This window comes from Cydia strobilella, chromosome Z, assembly GCF_947568885.1.
Source record: "Cydia strobilella chromosome Z, ilCydStro3.1, whole genome shotgun sequence".
Lineage (NCBI taxonomy): Eukaryota > Metazoa > Arthropoda > Insecta > Lepidoptera > Tortricidae > Cydia > Cydia strobilella.
Genome location: NC_086068.1, coordinates 16,028,508 through 16,045,947, shown reverse-complemented (window position 1 = coordinate 16,045,947; position 17,440 = coordinate 16,028,508). Strand labels below are relative to the sequence as shown.

At 38.6% G+C, this 17,440-nt stretch overlaps 1 protein-coding gene and 1 long non-coding RNA gene across 2 annotated transcripts in view; one reads left to right on the top strand and one right to left on the bottom strand.

Moving 5' to 3' along the window:
* Positions 1–1,390: 1,390 nt before the first annotated feature.
* On the top strand, positions 1,391–13,985 carry LOC134754355 (uncharacterized). Its single transcript, XM_063690649.1, has 8 exons — positions 1,391–1,486; positions 9,167–9,281; positions 9,457–9,627; positions 9,899–10,196; positions 10,755–10,955; positions 11,136–11,301; positions 11,568–11,695; positions 13,791–13,985. The coding sequence occupies exons 1-8, from the start codon at positions 1,463–1,465 to the stop codon at positions 13,909–13,911; spliced, it is 1,224 nt and encodes a 407-aa protein (XP_063546719.1). The 5' UTR covers positions 1,391–1,462; the 3' UTR covers positions 13,912–13,985.
* LOC134754528 (uncharacterized) overlaps positions 13,980–17,440 on the bottom strand; it is a 153,680-nt gene continuing 150,219 nt past the window's right edge. The window contains exon 2 of the long non-coding RNA XR_010128934.1: positions 13,980–17,119. This is a non-coding gene — a long non-coding RNA (uncharacterized LOC134754528). The remainder of the gene's footprint in view (positions 17,120–17,440) is intronic.

Below are 17,440 nucleotides of genomic sequence, written 5' to 3'. Positions count from 1 at the left end.
GCTTGTTCCCGTTACTTATGTCACATGTTACGTATACGTTACGTATGTTAAAGGAAACAATACCTTTTGTTTAACAAATTATTAGGGCCCGAGCCCGAAAAAATCATCTGAAATAATTTATACTATACTTTAAATTAAATTATGCTGTCATGTCAACATTGGGCAAGTACTGTTACTCTTAGCTTAGGTAACAGACAATACGAGTACATGCTCAATAGTATCTATCCATTAACGTGACGTGACCTCACGTAGACAATGGACGGCCAATATTTGCACAGCAGCCGGGTGTTTCGAGTGCAGACCTGATCGCATTATGTGGCACTCGAGTTGGCATGAATTTGGAGACACGTAGCGGGCACCGTAACTATTGATAAGAACACAGCGTTGTATATTTATGAAAATATATCGATATCTTTTTATACCGCGATGGTGGCAAGTAATCAAACAGCCCTCTTTATGGTACAACCTACCCTACATGGACGGTTGCAGCTCCAGAGGTGACACATGGGCGTCGTTTCTTATAGTTTTAAAACAGTAACTCTTAAGTACTGCAAATGGTATTTACGACAATAGTGGACGACTGGACGACCGCTTCTCCATACAAACGTACTCCCTATTCTCCTCTCTGGATATTGACATCATGGAAAATATTTTTTGCTGAATTTATTGTACAGTCAGCTAAGCAATTAGCTTTAGCATCACATAGACTTTTCAGATTTTTTGATAATTATTAGAATAAAATTAGGAGCGCAATAAAACTAATTAAGTACAAATTTTTAAAAGCTCGAAGGGCCAGAACTATGGTTAATACACATGGAATTGCGTAAAAAAAAGTATAAAACCAGAGATGAAAATGGGGACAACGTTTGTATGGAGAAGCGGTCACATGACGTCGTCCTCTTTCCTCTTAAGCTGGGTAGTTTTCAAATGTACATAATAATTAATTTATTGTTTTTAAGGACCTTATTTAAATATCGGTCCTATAAAGTCCTATCTATGGCAAAAATATAGTGTTTGATTGTTATATGAACAACGCATTCTGGCCCGGATTTAGAGCCCCTAATAGGCACTAATATGGCTCCTTCTCCATCTAAAACACATTGCTATGTTACCTGGGCCCCTAGGCCCGGGCCTCGTGGGCCTAGGCGGAAATCCGGCCCCGAACGCATTGATTAGTCGTAACCTAAGGCAATCTAACTAAAATATCATGTAGGTAAACAGTATACATTTTATTAGCATCTAAATAAAATAAAATGAAAAAAAAAACATGGGTACAATGGTAGCATGGTACAAACTACAATGTAAAATTTTTAAGTTATTAATCATGTGCGCATAGCCGCATATTATCGATAAATTATATATCGAACGGGTTCAACACTATTATTATTCATCAGCACCATGTGGATGATTAATTCTTTTTTTATCATTTTCTTGGAGCACGACGTGAGTGCAGCACGCGACGATGGCTTCGGCTAACACCATAACAGTAAGTCGTTTAGATAATCGATATTATCATTCAATCATTTTATTTATTTTATTACACAGGCCATACGCCTGTGCTTTATCAGTAACTATAGGTACTTATCTACTAGTTGAGGTGATTGAAAGAAACCAGGTGTGAATATTAATAAACACCTATTGCTAGCGAATAATCATAATTATTATTTTGCTCTTGCGAATTTAAAATGTCAACCAAATTTTTTCCTTTGATGGACTTTTTTAATTCTTCAAACATATAAAACTATTTAAATTTTGGAGCCGGTTCGAATTTACGGGGCCTGCAGTCCATATGTTAACAAAAATTCGGTCTAATTTAACTTAACTTTAACTTACTTACTGTCTGTGTATGGCTGCATAATACTTACCTATAATTATTATGTAATGTATACATAATATTTATAAGGATATCCATTAAATTATAATACGCATGATATGGTTATGTTATGTCTCCAAGGGGTGAATATGTATTAATCAGTAATCAGTAATTTATTGCTTTCATAGGTACCTACAATAAGGTCTTACATTAAAATGGTGATCAAGCTATGAACCCTGTAAGGGCACTGCAAATTAAGCACGTAACTTACAATACTATAATATTACATAACATAAACTTAATATCAATAAAAATATGGAAATTTAACATCATGATGTAGGTCATATCATATTGAACAACTTTTACTAAGGAGCCAACCCTGAAATCACGATAAATAAAAACTTTCATAAAAAAAAGATAAACCGACTTCAAAAAGGATGAAATCAAATATTATCCTTTTTAGGGTTCCGTGTTTAAGTATATGCGTTACCAACTGATATGTTTGAAGTCGGTGCCAAGCCAAATTTTAAAGCATATATTCATAGTGATTTTGGTGCAATTCGATAAAGATGCGGCTATATAAGTATGTACGTTGGATTACCTAACGCACCGTACTACGTAGGCGAACAACACGCGAATGCGAAGCGGCGCGCCACGGCGCCTTAATTAATCCTTTGATACCTATATAGAAGTGTCCTACGTGGGCGATCTCGTTGCGAACGCGAACGCCTTGGGCCGGCCGCGCCGTGCCGCGTCGCTTCGCTTCGCGTTCGCGAGTGTTCGCCTATGTAAGACGCAGCGTTACACGACGACAATAAACGAACTTTCTCTAGACCTCAGAACAGAACACACGGTTGAACCTTCTTGGCGCAGTTCGTACCATGCTTGTCGGCACGTTAGTGTAAATCTAATACGTTTTGTCGTCGTATTTTTTTAAAGAGCATTTCTTACTTGTTTTTAAACAGTCATAGCACGCAAGTGTGGGATTGGGACTGAGTTATTTTCTGTCGCTTATCCAGAGGACTACATTTCAAAATATAAAACAATTCAAGGAACCTTCATGCAAAATTTCAGCTAAAGCGGTTCAGTTGTTTAGCCATGAAAAGGTAGCAAAGAGGCAGACATAATTGCTTTCACGTTTATAATATTTGTACAGTTGTAATGGGATTTATAGACATTAAGCTGATTATTTTTGGCTGGTATTGTTACTACTTGGAGTACTTGGCTTGGCACCGACTTCAAACATATCAGTTGGTAACGCATATACTTAAACACGGAACCCTAAAAAGGATAATATTTTATTTCATCCGTTTTGAAGTCGGTTTATCTTTTTTTTATAAAAGTTTTTATTTTTCCATTTTTAGTTTTAAGACATTGTTAAGAGCGTGACGCGTGAATGAAAAACATAATCATGTTTATCTGTAAATTCCTAAACTTTATTAAATAATCAGAATTTTCCTCGAGTCCGTCTGGGAAATCATTCCTGTCACTAAATCTATTCTCCGCCCCGCCACTGACCCAATCCCTCAAACCCCCCGATCACTCAACCTCACAGCACATCAACCCCTAATCACTGAACCCCTCGACTCTAAACCACCAACCCTTCAACCGCCATTCCCCGACCCCTAACCCCAGACCCCTTAACTCCTAACCCTAACCCCCAATCCCTTAACTCCCAACCCCTCAGTCCCCGACCCATCAACTCACCTCCCCTCAACCCCCAACCTCAAACCCCCCAAACACTAATACCCTCTACCTTCACCTCTCAGTCTCTTTGGTTGTTTCCAACACTACCTACTTCAAAAATCATAATACACAAACGAGGGAAGTTATCAGTAGCCTTACCACGAGTTTGACATTGATATATTCGCTATAGTGTGCGTAACTTACTGTTTATGCATCTCGCTCGTACTGGCGTATTAGTGTACAAAGTAAGTTACGAAGAATATTTAGTGCCAAACTCGTGGTTAGGCTACAGTTGCACTACATCAAATTGGTGGTTTTGGTGAGGAAATGCTTGAGTTACTTTAGAAAACACCGAAATTACCATACACGTGCCTTTTTAAATTGAGGAGTTCCCTCAATTCCTCACGGATTCCATCATCAGATCAAAACCAAAAATATTACGAAAACACCTTGGAGAGGTAACTTCTTTCAAACAGAAAAAGAATAACTCAAATCGGATCATGGGTGCCGGAGTAATCACTGAAATCATTATCATCAAAACAATCATCATCATCAGCTCCACTTCATCAAATTGGTGGTTTTCGAGAAAAAATGATCAAGTTGCTTAAGAAAACGACCAAATCACCATACATGTACCTTTAAAAATTGAGGAGTTCCCTCAATTCCTCATGGATCCCATCATCAGAACAGCAACAGATTAATGTGGGACCACCTTGGAGGTAGTTCCTTTCAAACAAAAAAAGAATTGTTCAAGTCGGACCACGGGTCTCGGAGTAATCGCTGAACATCCTACATTAAAAAAATCATCATCACTATCTTCAAAACAATCATCATCATCAGGTCCACTTCATCAAATTGGTCGTTTTCGAGAGAAAATGCTCAAGTTGCTTATGAAAACACCCAAATCACCATACATGTGCCTTTAAAAATTGAGGAGTTCCCTCAATTCCTCAGGGATCCCATCATCAGATCAGAACCAGATTAATATGGGACCAACTTGGAAGTAGCTCCTTTCGAACAAAAAAAGAATTACTCAAATCGGACCACGGGTCTCGGAATAATCGGTGAACATACATAAAAAAAATAAAGAAAAAAAAAATAGCCACAACCGAATACAGAACCTCCTCCTTCTATGAAATTGAAGTCGGTTAAAAATCATAGAAAACATTGCCATAACTCATATGCTAGGGATTGCAAATATTCGAAACTTTCAGGTATTCGAATATTCGATTTTTTCTGACGAGATATTCGAATCTTATAAAAAATTAAGAAAGGGAACGAGAAATCGGTTTATTTGGTTCTATTCAAAAACTATTTTCACATATTGCAAAAACTAATGATATTTTGCAAAAATCCACTTAATTGAGTAGATTTTATCATCCTACTGAGATGTCCACATTTATAAAAACGAGTCGAAACGCAAAAATTAGACGTATTCAATATTTCTAGATAAAACCCACAAAAAACATTACATGTAAAAAGATGCAGTCTCGCAACGAAATTTTTCTACTACAAAAAAAAATTGAGATGTAATGTGATACCAAGTCGGTTATTTTAGTCAGTGCCAGGAGGTGTTAAAACCGTATATCTAACTTTTAATACATATAATGACTTGACATACGGATCATTCGTCGACTATTAAAAATAAATCTGATTGAACATGAGCATTACACATAATTACGAGTAAAGCATTATGTGCAATTGCCAAGTCATTATATGTATTAAAAACTAAAGATATCTAATATTGATGCGGTTTTAACACCGCCTGGGACTGACTAAAATAACCGACTTGGTATCACATTACATCTCAAAACTTTTTTGTAGTAGAAGAATTGCGTTGCGAGACTTGCATCTTTGTACATGTAATTTTTTTTGTGGGATCTCATCTCTGTTTGTAGGCAGTCCTTCTTTTCGAGTACTACTGCTTGTATGTCAGCTACCACTTTCCTCAAAGCTCATAGATACATGAGTATGAGTATGAGTATGAACTTATCCCACACTATACTCGTACTCATACAATACTCATACCCAAGTAGTAAGTACCCATCCCACACCACACCATTCCTGCACTTATAGGTACCTATACCATATTCATATCCTTTCCTTACCATACTCATAGCCATACCATACTCATACTATACACATAATTATTATAACTACACACATCTTCATACTCGCATCGTACATCTTAGACCTTTACCTTACCCACTATTTGTAGTAACTGCAAAAGTACCTTTGTAATAGCATATATTTATATGACTACAAACTTACTTATGCAGTTCTTAAATCTATAAAACGTGACTGATATTGCAATATTTTTAGGTTTTCTATGGCTTGATAAGCTAAAAGCTACTTATGTTTAAAGTTTGAAGCTTGTGAGTCTGCTGAAGTACCTTAGAATTATGATGATCTTAAGTAAGTGTGTCAGTGACAAAACTAAGGAACTTCGACGTGCAATAATTCTTAAACTACAAGTTCAAATTGAATGTTCTTGGGAATATATCTAAGCCATATTATTCCCTATATGTCACTGAAAATTCAGGGTTCTAGCTTTAGCCAGCATAAAATTACAGGACGTTGAAAATGGCCTGAATGGCTTCGAGAAAAGGATGGGTACTACGTGCCCCCAGATTATATAATAAATCATCGTGTTCAATTATTCATCATCATCATCATATATTAATAATTATAATATTGAAGGGAAAAAGTCGGCTGACTGTGTGGATTAATTATTCGTCAGCTATGGTCCGGTATGATCAAACATGCGAATAGGGAATATTACGCAAAACTCTGCGTAGAGGGCGTCACTAGCACAATCACAGGGCCTGTCGCGAAAATCGAAAGTTCCGTTTCTGCCTCTCTATCACTCTTGCATATTCGATCGATAGAGAGGGAAAAAAAGGTAAAACAACCGCCTTTATGCATCAATGTCATAGTGAAAAGTTGTCGAAAAACTGTTTAACCCTTAATTTGACGGTGTCCGGTGGGGCGGTCAACTCATTTGAAAAAATCTAACAGCTTTTCGTGAAATTATTTACTATTTTTTCACATGGCAATCGATTTTAGATATTATGCGGGTGGATATAAAAATATAGTTGAAGTACCCTCACCTTTATTATATTAGTAAATCTGCATGATGGCACCGTCTCGCACGTCAGTTGTTTTTACCAAGGTATCTATGCGTTTATCTTTGTTATTTTGCAAAAAGAGTCGATTTGAATTAAAAATAATAATCTTTGTTATATAATTGAAAGGAAATAATATTATAAAATGGCATTTTATTACTTTGTCATTTACTAAACTAACGCGAATCAGTTGTCCGTCGCGCCGGACTTTGCCACATATGCTGTATACGATGTATAGTAATAGTTGTCCGCAGTGGCGGACTCTGCTAATGACACCGAGTCTAACTTTACTAATATAATATTGCTTATTTTTATGAAAATATAGATTTTTTCGTATATGAACATTACGAACTCGCTTATTTATTAAGACTTTTTTGTTTACCTCCTAACAGCAAAAGGAGGTAGGCCGGTCTGCTAAGATTTTGGCGCTTATACCTAAAGAGCATGCCGAATCTAAAGCAAGTGGAGTACGAAAATGTACAGTCAGCAATACTATTCGCTTAGCACCTGTGCATACAAACTTCTATGCAGGGGGGTCACTTTTCTCGGCAGCTGACTTTACTTGATAATTCTGACGCTAATGCGTATGTTTCCTCATAAGCACCTTCATTTTGTCATCCTAGCTAGAACGACTGAGTACCTTTTTCAAGTTGTTCTAAAAATGGCCATGAGCTAATTTACAACAATGTTGAAAATAGTTATGAAGTGCATACATCGCAAGATGCACTAGTTATTGATCAAGAAAATTATGCTGATATTCCGTCTATTTCGTCTACGTACCCATAACGCGAAAAACTCGATCAAGACAACCTAAAACTGCCAGCAAAAGACGCATAGTTGTCAAGAAATTTTCACTGAAATATACATGGCGTCGAGCGCTTTTCGAACTATAAAGTCGAGATGAAAATTATAAACGATAATGACGAACAAGGACTTAGATCCTAATAGCAAATGAGATATTTTCTTAAGTTTTTATCGGAAGATAATTTTTTTGAGAACAAACAAATGTACAGTGCACAAATCCGGAAGATCTATTGACTTGGCTGTTGACGAATTTCGTGACTTTTTGGCAATAAAAATTATGATGGTAATCGTCATGATGCCGTCATATTTAGACTACTAGTCTGAACAATTATTAAGATAATTGTTTATAAGATTTGGGAATTGCCCAAAAAATCTGGATCAAAACCACTAAAAGCCTTCCGACTAGACTTATACATATACAGCTCTGACTAAGTCTACCAGGTCAGAGCAATCAGATCATCATGCTAAAAATTAAATTAAATTCTTATAGTGTGGAATTTAATAAGCTTTCGTTTCGCCATACACAGGTAGGGTCGTTGTGGGAACGGTGGATCAGGGGTACACAGTGGAACATCGCTAGATTTTGAGACAGAATGATTTGGCAGAGGCTATCTCTGTCTCACGGCATGCTTTCGGTCGCCCCTCTCAGCCACTTGAGCCACTTAAGTGCGCGCTAATCGCGCCATTGCTCCGCCGCGTACACGTCTTAGGACAGGTTATGTCGTGCGCCATGCCGAAAATTAGAAAAACAAGTAAGTTTTGATATTTTCTATTCACATATCTAATTCCTTTATGTCCCTAATGAATATTCTCAATGATACCTCTTGTCATATATTTTTTTGTCGTAACGGCGTAATAAATTTGAAATGGCGTGGGGGTACCTACTCAGTGGATCAAATAACTTTTTGATGATTTTTCGATCTGAATATACGCGTAAGAGGAGACTGATTAAATTGTAAGTACAATAAGTAAAAATAGTTAAATTTGTATATAATCAAAAGAACATGATAGTTGTTTCATTGTACCCACCCCCTATTCATTGTGTATTACTTGGTCTTATATTCAGTGTGTACACCTATAAGTACACAGTGGATCAATTTCCATAAAAAAAAAGAATAACGATTACACGATTAAAGGTATCAAACTAAGGTAAGGATCAAACTATGTAAGTAACAATACAAACAAAGTTTCGTATTTATGTCGCTCTGAAAAAAAGGTGATTCACTGATCCCACAATGACCCACTTAACATAGGTACGGCTTTTGATTTTCCTGAGAAGACTGTGTTTTCGTAAAGGCAAAAATGTAAGCCAATATGTGACCAACCTAATGATGCTTACGTAACCTTCGGTGCGTCGTGCGTCCAACAAACTCAATACCCTCCCGCATGCCTATTTACAGATTTTCAATCACTATCGAATATAGATCTTGACGATTCTGCATTACGGATAGGTATGGAGATTAGTAATTGCTACCGTGAGCAACTCTTTTAAGATTAGTATCATAAGATCCCAGGCAGCTGTAAAACTGTTTGGTAATAGTTACTTACTTAGGTACTTATTCTACTATTTTAGGTCAAAACGTTTGCAGTACCTACATTTTTATGGCTACTTAAAACTTACTATTACAGGTGCTGTTATCGAACGGTCGAATCGCCATGGCACTGTGACTAGTATGATTTACGATTGTGATCGGCTTTACGAGTAATTAAATAAATGCGTTCACATTTGCTCTTCCAGTGGTGGCAATGGCTAGTCCACACGAATGACATCAAGCAGTTGTGGGCGGCCCAGCCTACCTACCTCATCTCGCAGGCCGTCTACCTGATCGCCGGCGTAGTCACCTTGCTTCACGGTAAGTTAGTCATGTACGAGTAACTCATGTAGCTTATCGGCAACATAGTTTTAGGGTCAGCAACGCGCATGTAAATAATTTTCGCAAGTACCTTTTTTTCGTACAGTGTAAGGAAAACTCTTCCTTCACATCTGTACAGCCGACTGTATATATTGTGCAACGTGTAATTTTGCAGCTTTCAGAAAGGGTGGCCGATGGCCGTACTTCTGGCTGGCGACGGTGCTGCACGGACTCTACGCGGACAACTTCTGGCACTTCGCGGTTCCAGAGTATGACAACTTCTGGCACTCGCAGACACCCATCATGATCCTCGGAGCCAGACAGCCATTGCATATCATCTTCCTGTGTACGTACATATCAACTTGTTTGCTGAGGATGATTTGTATAAGTTCGCTTTTTATACTTTACGTTTAGTTATTGGACTTAATGGCTAAAGGAATACTGATTTGAAAAAGGGCCCTCGGGATCATTTTTCCCAGTTTTAGTCCACAGAAATAAAGTAGGTAATCGATGAATGTGTTAGCAATGCCTATTATGGTATGTGGCTATTGTATACAAGGTATCTAGGTATTTAGTAGGTATTTTGGAGTTTGAATGTCAATGTGAATATATTTCAGACCCGGCATTCATCTACCATGCCGCGTACGCCGTGTCAAAGCTGAAACTGCCGGGGTACGCGGAGCCATTCGCCGTGGGCCTGGTGACCGTGCTCATCGACATCCCGTACGACATCGTGGCGGTCAAGTTCGTGCACTGGACCTGGCACGATACCGACCCCAACATCTTCGACCGCCACTACTGGGTGCCGTGGAACTCCTACTACTTCCACGCCACTTTCGCCGCCAGCTTGGTTTTCTTCTTTCACGCTGTCAGAAAATGGTTCGCGCCTAAAGTTGCCAAATGGGATTCTGCTGGGTGAGTAATATTTTCGAAGAACTGCTTTTGTTTTTGTGGTGTAGTATTATATGTTTATAGCCTACTACGCCACAGAATAACTAATAGTACTACCGTCCTACGCCTACAGGCGAAACTTGATTACTTGATTAGTGAATATGTAGCTATGGGAAACATTGAAAGTTTACAGTGAAACTAAGAATGCATTTTTAAACGTTAACGCCTTTAGCTATAAGAGTTATAAGAAGCTAGTGATAATAGTGTGTAAAGCTTACAGTGTTAAATGTTAGTGCGTATTTAGAGTGCCGTAATGCGAGCTAGGTATTGCATCAGCCTTTTTACTTAGGTACGTAGGTAAGTGTAAGTCACCAACATCCCTATCCTCACATGTATGCATAGCCACGTATTTTGCATATTAAGAGCCCCACCTGCGTTATTGCCTACTCAAATAGGCAACAAAAGAGAGCCTGCGGACGTAATACTTTTTAAGTGGTAACCAACCTTAATACCTTATCTACGTTACCTTCTGGTATCAAATGTTACACAGATAGGTGTAGGTACATTTCAATGTGATTACAGTAAGAAGACAGAATGGAAGAGTCTGGTGATCGCCGCTCTACTCGGCATGCCCGGCGGCGTGCTGCTGTTCGTGCCCATCTACCACCCGCTGCACGACATGTACTACATCCACTCCGAGGTTACCTTCTTCCTGCTCTTCTCCATCTTCGGTGCCTTCGTGCTGCACGGACTTCTCAGCGACCGGGAAAAGACTAAAGAAAGGTACCGTAAAATCTCCCGACAATTGTACGGAACAGCGTTGGTCGAGAACTAAAATAATACATTCCTACTAATATCAATTTTCATTTTTGTCAAAGTTATTTTCTTACATTTTCCACAAGTGCGAACGTATATCGTAAATATTGAATTTGTATTGATGCGCATTTCCGTCAACTTTAACAGACTGACGGCGATCGACTACGTGCTGTTGCTGCAACTGGCCGTGCACTACGTGACCTACTTGGCGTTCGTCGTGTTCTTCCACCCCGAGCGCGAGTGGTCGCTGGGGCTGCACGAGCCCGTCGGGCCCTGCGACCAGGTCGCCACCATCACCACGCTTTTCGGACAGGTAACGCCGACTACCTACATTAATATATTCTACACACACCCTGTGCACAAACTAATTTAATGTCGAATCGTCCTAATGTAATATATTCTTAGTTTCTTACTCAAGCGTTTCGTTTCTTTCCATACATTAAGGCGCAGTCGTTGGCCTGTGACGTCACAAATACATTTTAATCTCACGGAAAGTAGAATCGATTGACATCTTTCAAAATTGCTATACCCTTGCTAGCTACACATCAACTAAGTATAAGTTTGTTATATATTTCGCAGACCCTACAAAAGCGTAAATACTTCTGTCCTGACAACTACGATGAGGGTTACTTCAATTTCCACTGCGTGGGCGGCCAGAAGCCGCAACCTGGCGCCTTGTGGTACGTCATCTGCGGAACGCCATTTGAGTAAGTATTATTTACGTACCTTTACTACTTGTGACTTACATACATACATACAAGTATACATATGTACATTACAAGCATAAGGGAGTACCTTCGCCGCGCTTTGTATGTCTTTTTACTAATAAGAGAAAAAATATTTTTCCCCTCACTAGCTCGGGAAGCCGTCTTTTATTTTTTAAAACAAGCGGGGAAAAACGCATTTTATCCACTAGTGGGGAAAGTAATTTGACCTTGGATGGCGTGTTTAAGTAAATTTTGACAGATAACGAAACGTAAAACGCTCATACTAATAATTCGTTCGATATTAATAATCGTTTCAGAATTTCATAAAAAATACCAATTATAGCTTTATTTAATGATTTTAAGTCATAAACCTTAAAATTCCATAAGAAATATTTGTTTTTTTATAATGATGTTGCATATAACTTAACGCACAAGTTGAGTCGATGCAATTTCAAAACACATCGTCAGAAATGTCAACATTGTCAAGTGCCAACAAAAATTTTACTTTAACGGTCCGACTCACGTAAAAATACACAACTTCCAGAGTTTTCTCGTGAATGAGTGATTCCAGTGATGAAGATGGTCTAACGCCTGTGGATGTTGCACTTTCCTCGCTATAATGAGGCGAAAAGTTTTGTGTTACACACGAGTGCAAATGTATTTTACTTCTCGTGTGTTACACGTGTGAAACACTTGCTACGCTCAGGATTCTAGTTTAGAACCACTCGCTTCGCTCGTGGTTCCACTATAGAATCCTTTCGCTTGCTCGTGTTTCAATTCCACACTTGCGGGCAAGATACAACTTTGTACCCTTGTATAACAAATAACTATTTTGCAGTTTTTATTTTGCCGTTATGTCGCCATGCATGATTTATGTATCCATTCCAAATTGCAGCTTTCCAGCGCTAACGATCGCGGAGCAGCCGCCAACGGACAGACGGACGGCAGTTGACTACGGAACCCTAAAAAGCGTTTTGAGGAATTAATTCCCCGCAAGCTGGAAATCGTTTTAATATCTTAATTAGGTCCTAAATGCGTGTAATCCGAGTTTGCGCAATCACAGGATGTGGTGCTTATCTGTCCGTCCGCGGCTTTGCTCCGTGATCGTTAGTGCTAGACACCTGCAAATTGGCATGGATCATGCATGGCAACGGAACGGTAAAATAAAAACTGCAAAAAAAATCGAACAAGTTTGGGAACAAATCAAATTATTTTATTAAATATTTTTTATACCCTACCCTAACCCCTACCCTAGGGGTTCATGGCGTTAGCCGCGATAGCTAAAGACGCCGGTTCGAATCCGGCCTTCGCCACTGAAGGGCTTCGTCACTTTTTCTTTAATATCTATTACAGTTTTTGAAAAAATCGAATTTAATTTGGCCTATCTATCCTTTGCCTTTGGAGTGAGTTGTCGTGCCCATGTTGTTATATTGAATAGCGTACGCTGTCACGAAAAAATAAGACATTAATGTTACCTATCTAGTAGATAGGTATATAAATAGACCACAGATCTACAATGACGCTTACCTACGCTTAAAAGAGAATTGAAGTGAGCAAAAGGGAAGCCATCAAGTAAATGAACATTTCATGTGTGCGAAAGAGCCAGACTACAAATGAAAAAAAAAACATGACCACTTTGAGCTTCATAGCGGCTGCTTAAATGTACCAAAACGGATCACTTTGTATGGACATTATGGACAACTCCTTTCAATTGAGTGTAGGTACAGTACAGTAGGATTCAAAAATAGCTTTTTTAATCACAGTCACTTCAATAGATTTGGGGCAAAGATGTTGTGATAATATTGATACCCGAGGAGGCGAAAGATTCCGAAAAATGGAATCTTGAGCGTTGCGAGGGGTTCAAGGCACGAGGGAAAAACAAAACACAAAAATTTTCACCACACCAACACAAGGAAAATACTAACTGTATAACATGTTTTTTTTGCATTCAGCCTTCAACAATCATTGACCAAAGGGCAAAGTTATAACTTATTATGAATACGGCTGTAAGAATATAAATTTGGATATAGGTAATTTTGAGTAGTGTAGTGAGTAGATGAATTGGTGTCATTATTGACGAGTGGCGTGTCCGCAGGAACCGCGCCGAGTACATCGCCGTGGTGTCCGCCATCGTGACCTTCGCCGCCGCGGTATTCTACGCGCTCTACTTCAACACCGTGCAGGCTCAGCCACCCAAGAAATTCAAGTCTAAATAAATACTCTAATTTATTCAACACGTCATATAACATCTAAGGTTCCATCAAGGATTTCAATGATCAGCCAATTTTAATAGAGTATATCTATTTAATCACCTTTAATGATATGTTCGTTTCGTCATACAATCACAATAACATCATCTTATATAAGTATTTGTGTATTTTAGTTTAGTGCCAACCAACTCTTAACTATGCAGCTTCTGTACATCAATTATTTTTAACGAATTTTTGATGTAGGTATGTATAATGGAAATGATTATTGATATGTTCTTGATGAGCAATAATGAGCAACCCACCTACCAACCACCAATACCACCATGTTGCATGTTCTAGCTAGCTAGACAGCAAGATATAGGGCGTGGCGTGCGCATCACTCTTCACGAGCTAGTGCTAGTGCTAGTGGGCAGAGGGCGAGGCGATGTGTCTATGTTGTATGATCATCTTATTACAACGCAATAGAGCATGCCTCTTGCGGGAATGACATATGGAATACGAGGTACAAGTCCAAGAGCTCAAGAACTATTTGCGCGCGCCTCTTGGTTACATTTTTATACTTCGTACTCTGTGACATGCACGCATGATCCCTGCTCTATGGCGATATAAGAATTTAAAGTATTCCGTTTTACTTCAACACATGCCTAAAGTGCATCATTTATCAATTAACCTAGTTAACGCTAACACCATGTGCTATCAAAATAAGTTTCGGTTCACTACGTCGACTAGAGAATGAAATGGAAACATTTTATATAATTATCAAACAGATTTTTACGCAATGTCGTTCGTGGTGACTTAACATTTAATACCTAAACACAGCAACAACATTCAGATTCAGTATTTAGCTATTTGATTAGTGTGTAAGTTATAGAGAAAGTTAAAACCACAGTCAATTAGACTACACTAGGCAGTAGCGAGTAGCATAACTCCATCTCTAAAATCTGCCCTCAGTTCTGAAGAGAAGAGAAGAGACCGTTATAAAAGGTTTAGGGAGAAATGCTACTTGACCATTGATGTTCACGCTTGTATGCTAAAACATGAATTAATACAATTTTTGTGGAATAAAAAAAGAATAACAAATGAATGTGTAATTTCACTTTCCCCTTCAAACATATAACAGCTAACCAACAGAAGTGTGCGCCCCAGGCAACGAACACCAGTCATCGAAGAAGCTTTTATCCAAATTAATAAGTACTAGGTAAATAAAATTAATACATTAATCCATCATCGTCAACCCATATTACACAAATCTTTGTATGTAGTTAAGAAATCTAGCTATTATAATAGAACGAACCTATGTTCGTGGCTATGCACCTATGTACAAACAATATGCATAAACATGGCCAAAACGAAAAAAATACTTAGAGCTGATTTGAGAATAGTACCTTAGATAAATTTAGTACCTACAATACCATGGTTACATGATAGGTGTAAGATATCGGTGGGTCTAACTTGCCAAAAATTAATCTTGCACAGATCTATATACCTAGCCCTAAATTAAGCAAAGCTTGTACTGTGGGTGCTAGGAGACGTCATTCAGACTTAAATAAATAAACACATGTAGGTACCTTACCTAGAAAACATCCGCACAACTCAAGAACAAAATATCGCAATAAACGCACAAATAAATGCCCTTATACTTGGAAATCGGGAGATTCAGCTTCATAAGCAGGGATCAGGGATACTACTGACATTGCACAAATGTTGTGTTGTGCCCCTCAGTCAGGATCGTATGTAAGTAAGTGTACAGTTACTCGCGCGTTCAATAACCCCTTCCCTTTATGACAGTTCAATTTTATATGGAGCTGCTCTCACGTAACATTTTTGGAAATATTAAGTCATTAATTTATTTGGATTTTTTATTTATTTTCTTTTTATTAATTTTTTTACGCGGAGTAATGCAGTTTAGCATTCCGCCCAACCGAACATGACCCCAGTAAAAGTTGCATGGTTTTAGTTATCGGTGCTGGTAGGTACTAAAAATGTTAAAACAAAGTGGAAAATTCTCAATTATTTTTTATTTATTTCGGTAAATCGGTAATAACTCGAAAACCGTGCAACTTTTACTGGGGTCATGTTAGGCTGGTTAGGTATCTCTTGAGTTGACCTACCTCCGGTGTCACTGTGACGTGGTACTTCTGCATGGGACACCCTGTACTTCTACAACTATTTTCTAAATGTAGACTACTTATCCAAAAGCGACTTGGAGAAGTTGAGAAACTAGCTGTCATAAGGATCGTCATTCGACACGTGAAGATATTTTATGTTTAATGTATATAAAAATAAAACTAACTACTGTGGTGCTCTCCATAAAAAAATGATAATGGTGTAATTCTTGATTAAAAACGGGGCTGTTAAGAGATCATCAGTGGCACAACTACAGTCATTTCTACAATAGTGCCATCGCAACATGCCGAATTGAGCAAAGTTGTGGAGAAGCCACCACTCGCGCCTTCGAGATTATTGAATAGTCTATCTTACTCGTAAGGTACCTATTAACAGATTGGAAGGACGGTAGTATGATAATTTCATACTATAAATAGCTACATCTGCAGCACACACTCTGCAGACTGCAGACACGCATATTGTTCGAGCTACATTATTCTATTCGCTACTATTAGTCGCCCCCTCTCCCCTCCCTTATAGATAGTTTGAATCCGGAAACCAGCACCAACTGTTGTGTAGTATGTTATTAGACTTATTAGTTAGTACGTTATTTATTAGTTACTAAATACCATGACATGAGTTCCATGATAGAAAAACTGCGCACTTAATGCTCTGTTTGGACGCAATTTTCACATTCCGGAACGAGGCGGCAGCTATTGTCAGGACGTCAATAACTCGGGAGATTGTTTCCTGCGACGTCTTCCGACGCTCTTAGGTCCCAGTCATCATCTTCCTCGCGTTGTCCCGGCATTTTTGCCACGACTCATGGGAGCCTGGGGTCCGCTTGGCAACTAATCCCAAGAATTCGCGTAGGCACTAGTTTTTACGAAAGCGACTACCATCTGACCCACCCAGAGGGGAAACTAGGCCTTGTTGGGATTAGTCCGGTTTCCTCACGGTGTTTTCCTTCACCGAAAAGCGACTGGTAAATATCAAATGATATTTCGTACATAAGTTCGGAAAAACTCATTGGTACGAGCCGGGGTTTGAACCCGCGACCTCCGGATTGCAAGTCGCACGCTCTTACCGCTAGGCCACTAGCGCTTCGCTTTGAGGTCCCAGTATTATGTCAATAAAATTAAATCAAATCAAAACTTGGCCCTGGCTGGTTACCGGCGGATTTAAATTATGTTTGAGCTACTTTACTATATAGAATATAATATACCGTAGACGACCTCTATAAAATCACAACTAATAGAGATCATGCTGCATATCTACAATTATAGACTGCAACTGATGGTACTAAAATAATTTATTTCGTATAAGTACTTAGTCAAAAGTCTCTAGTGCAATGAAAACAGGTATCTTTCTGTGAAAATGCCAGTTTTCATTAGTCTTGCGAGTATACCTGTACCTATTGCTGACGATG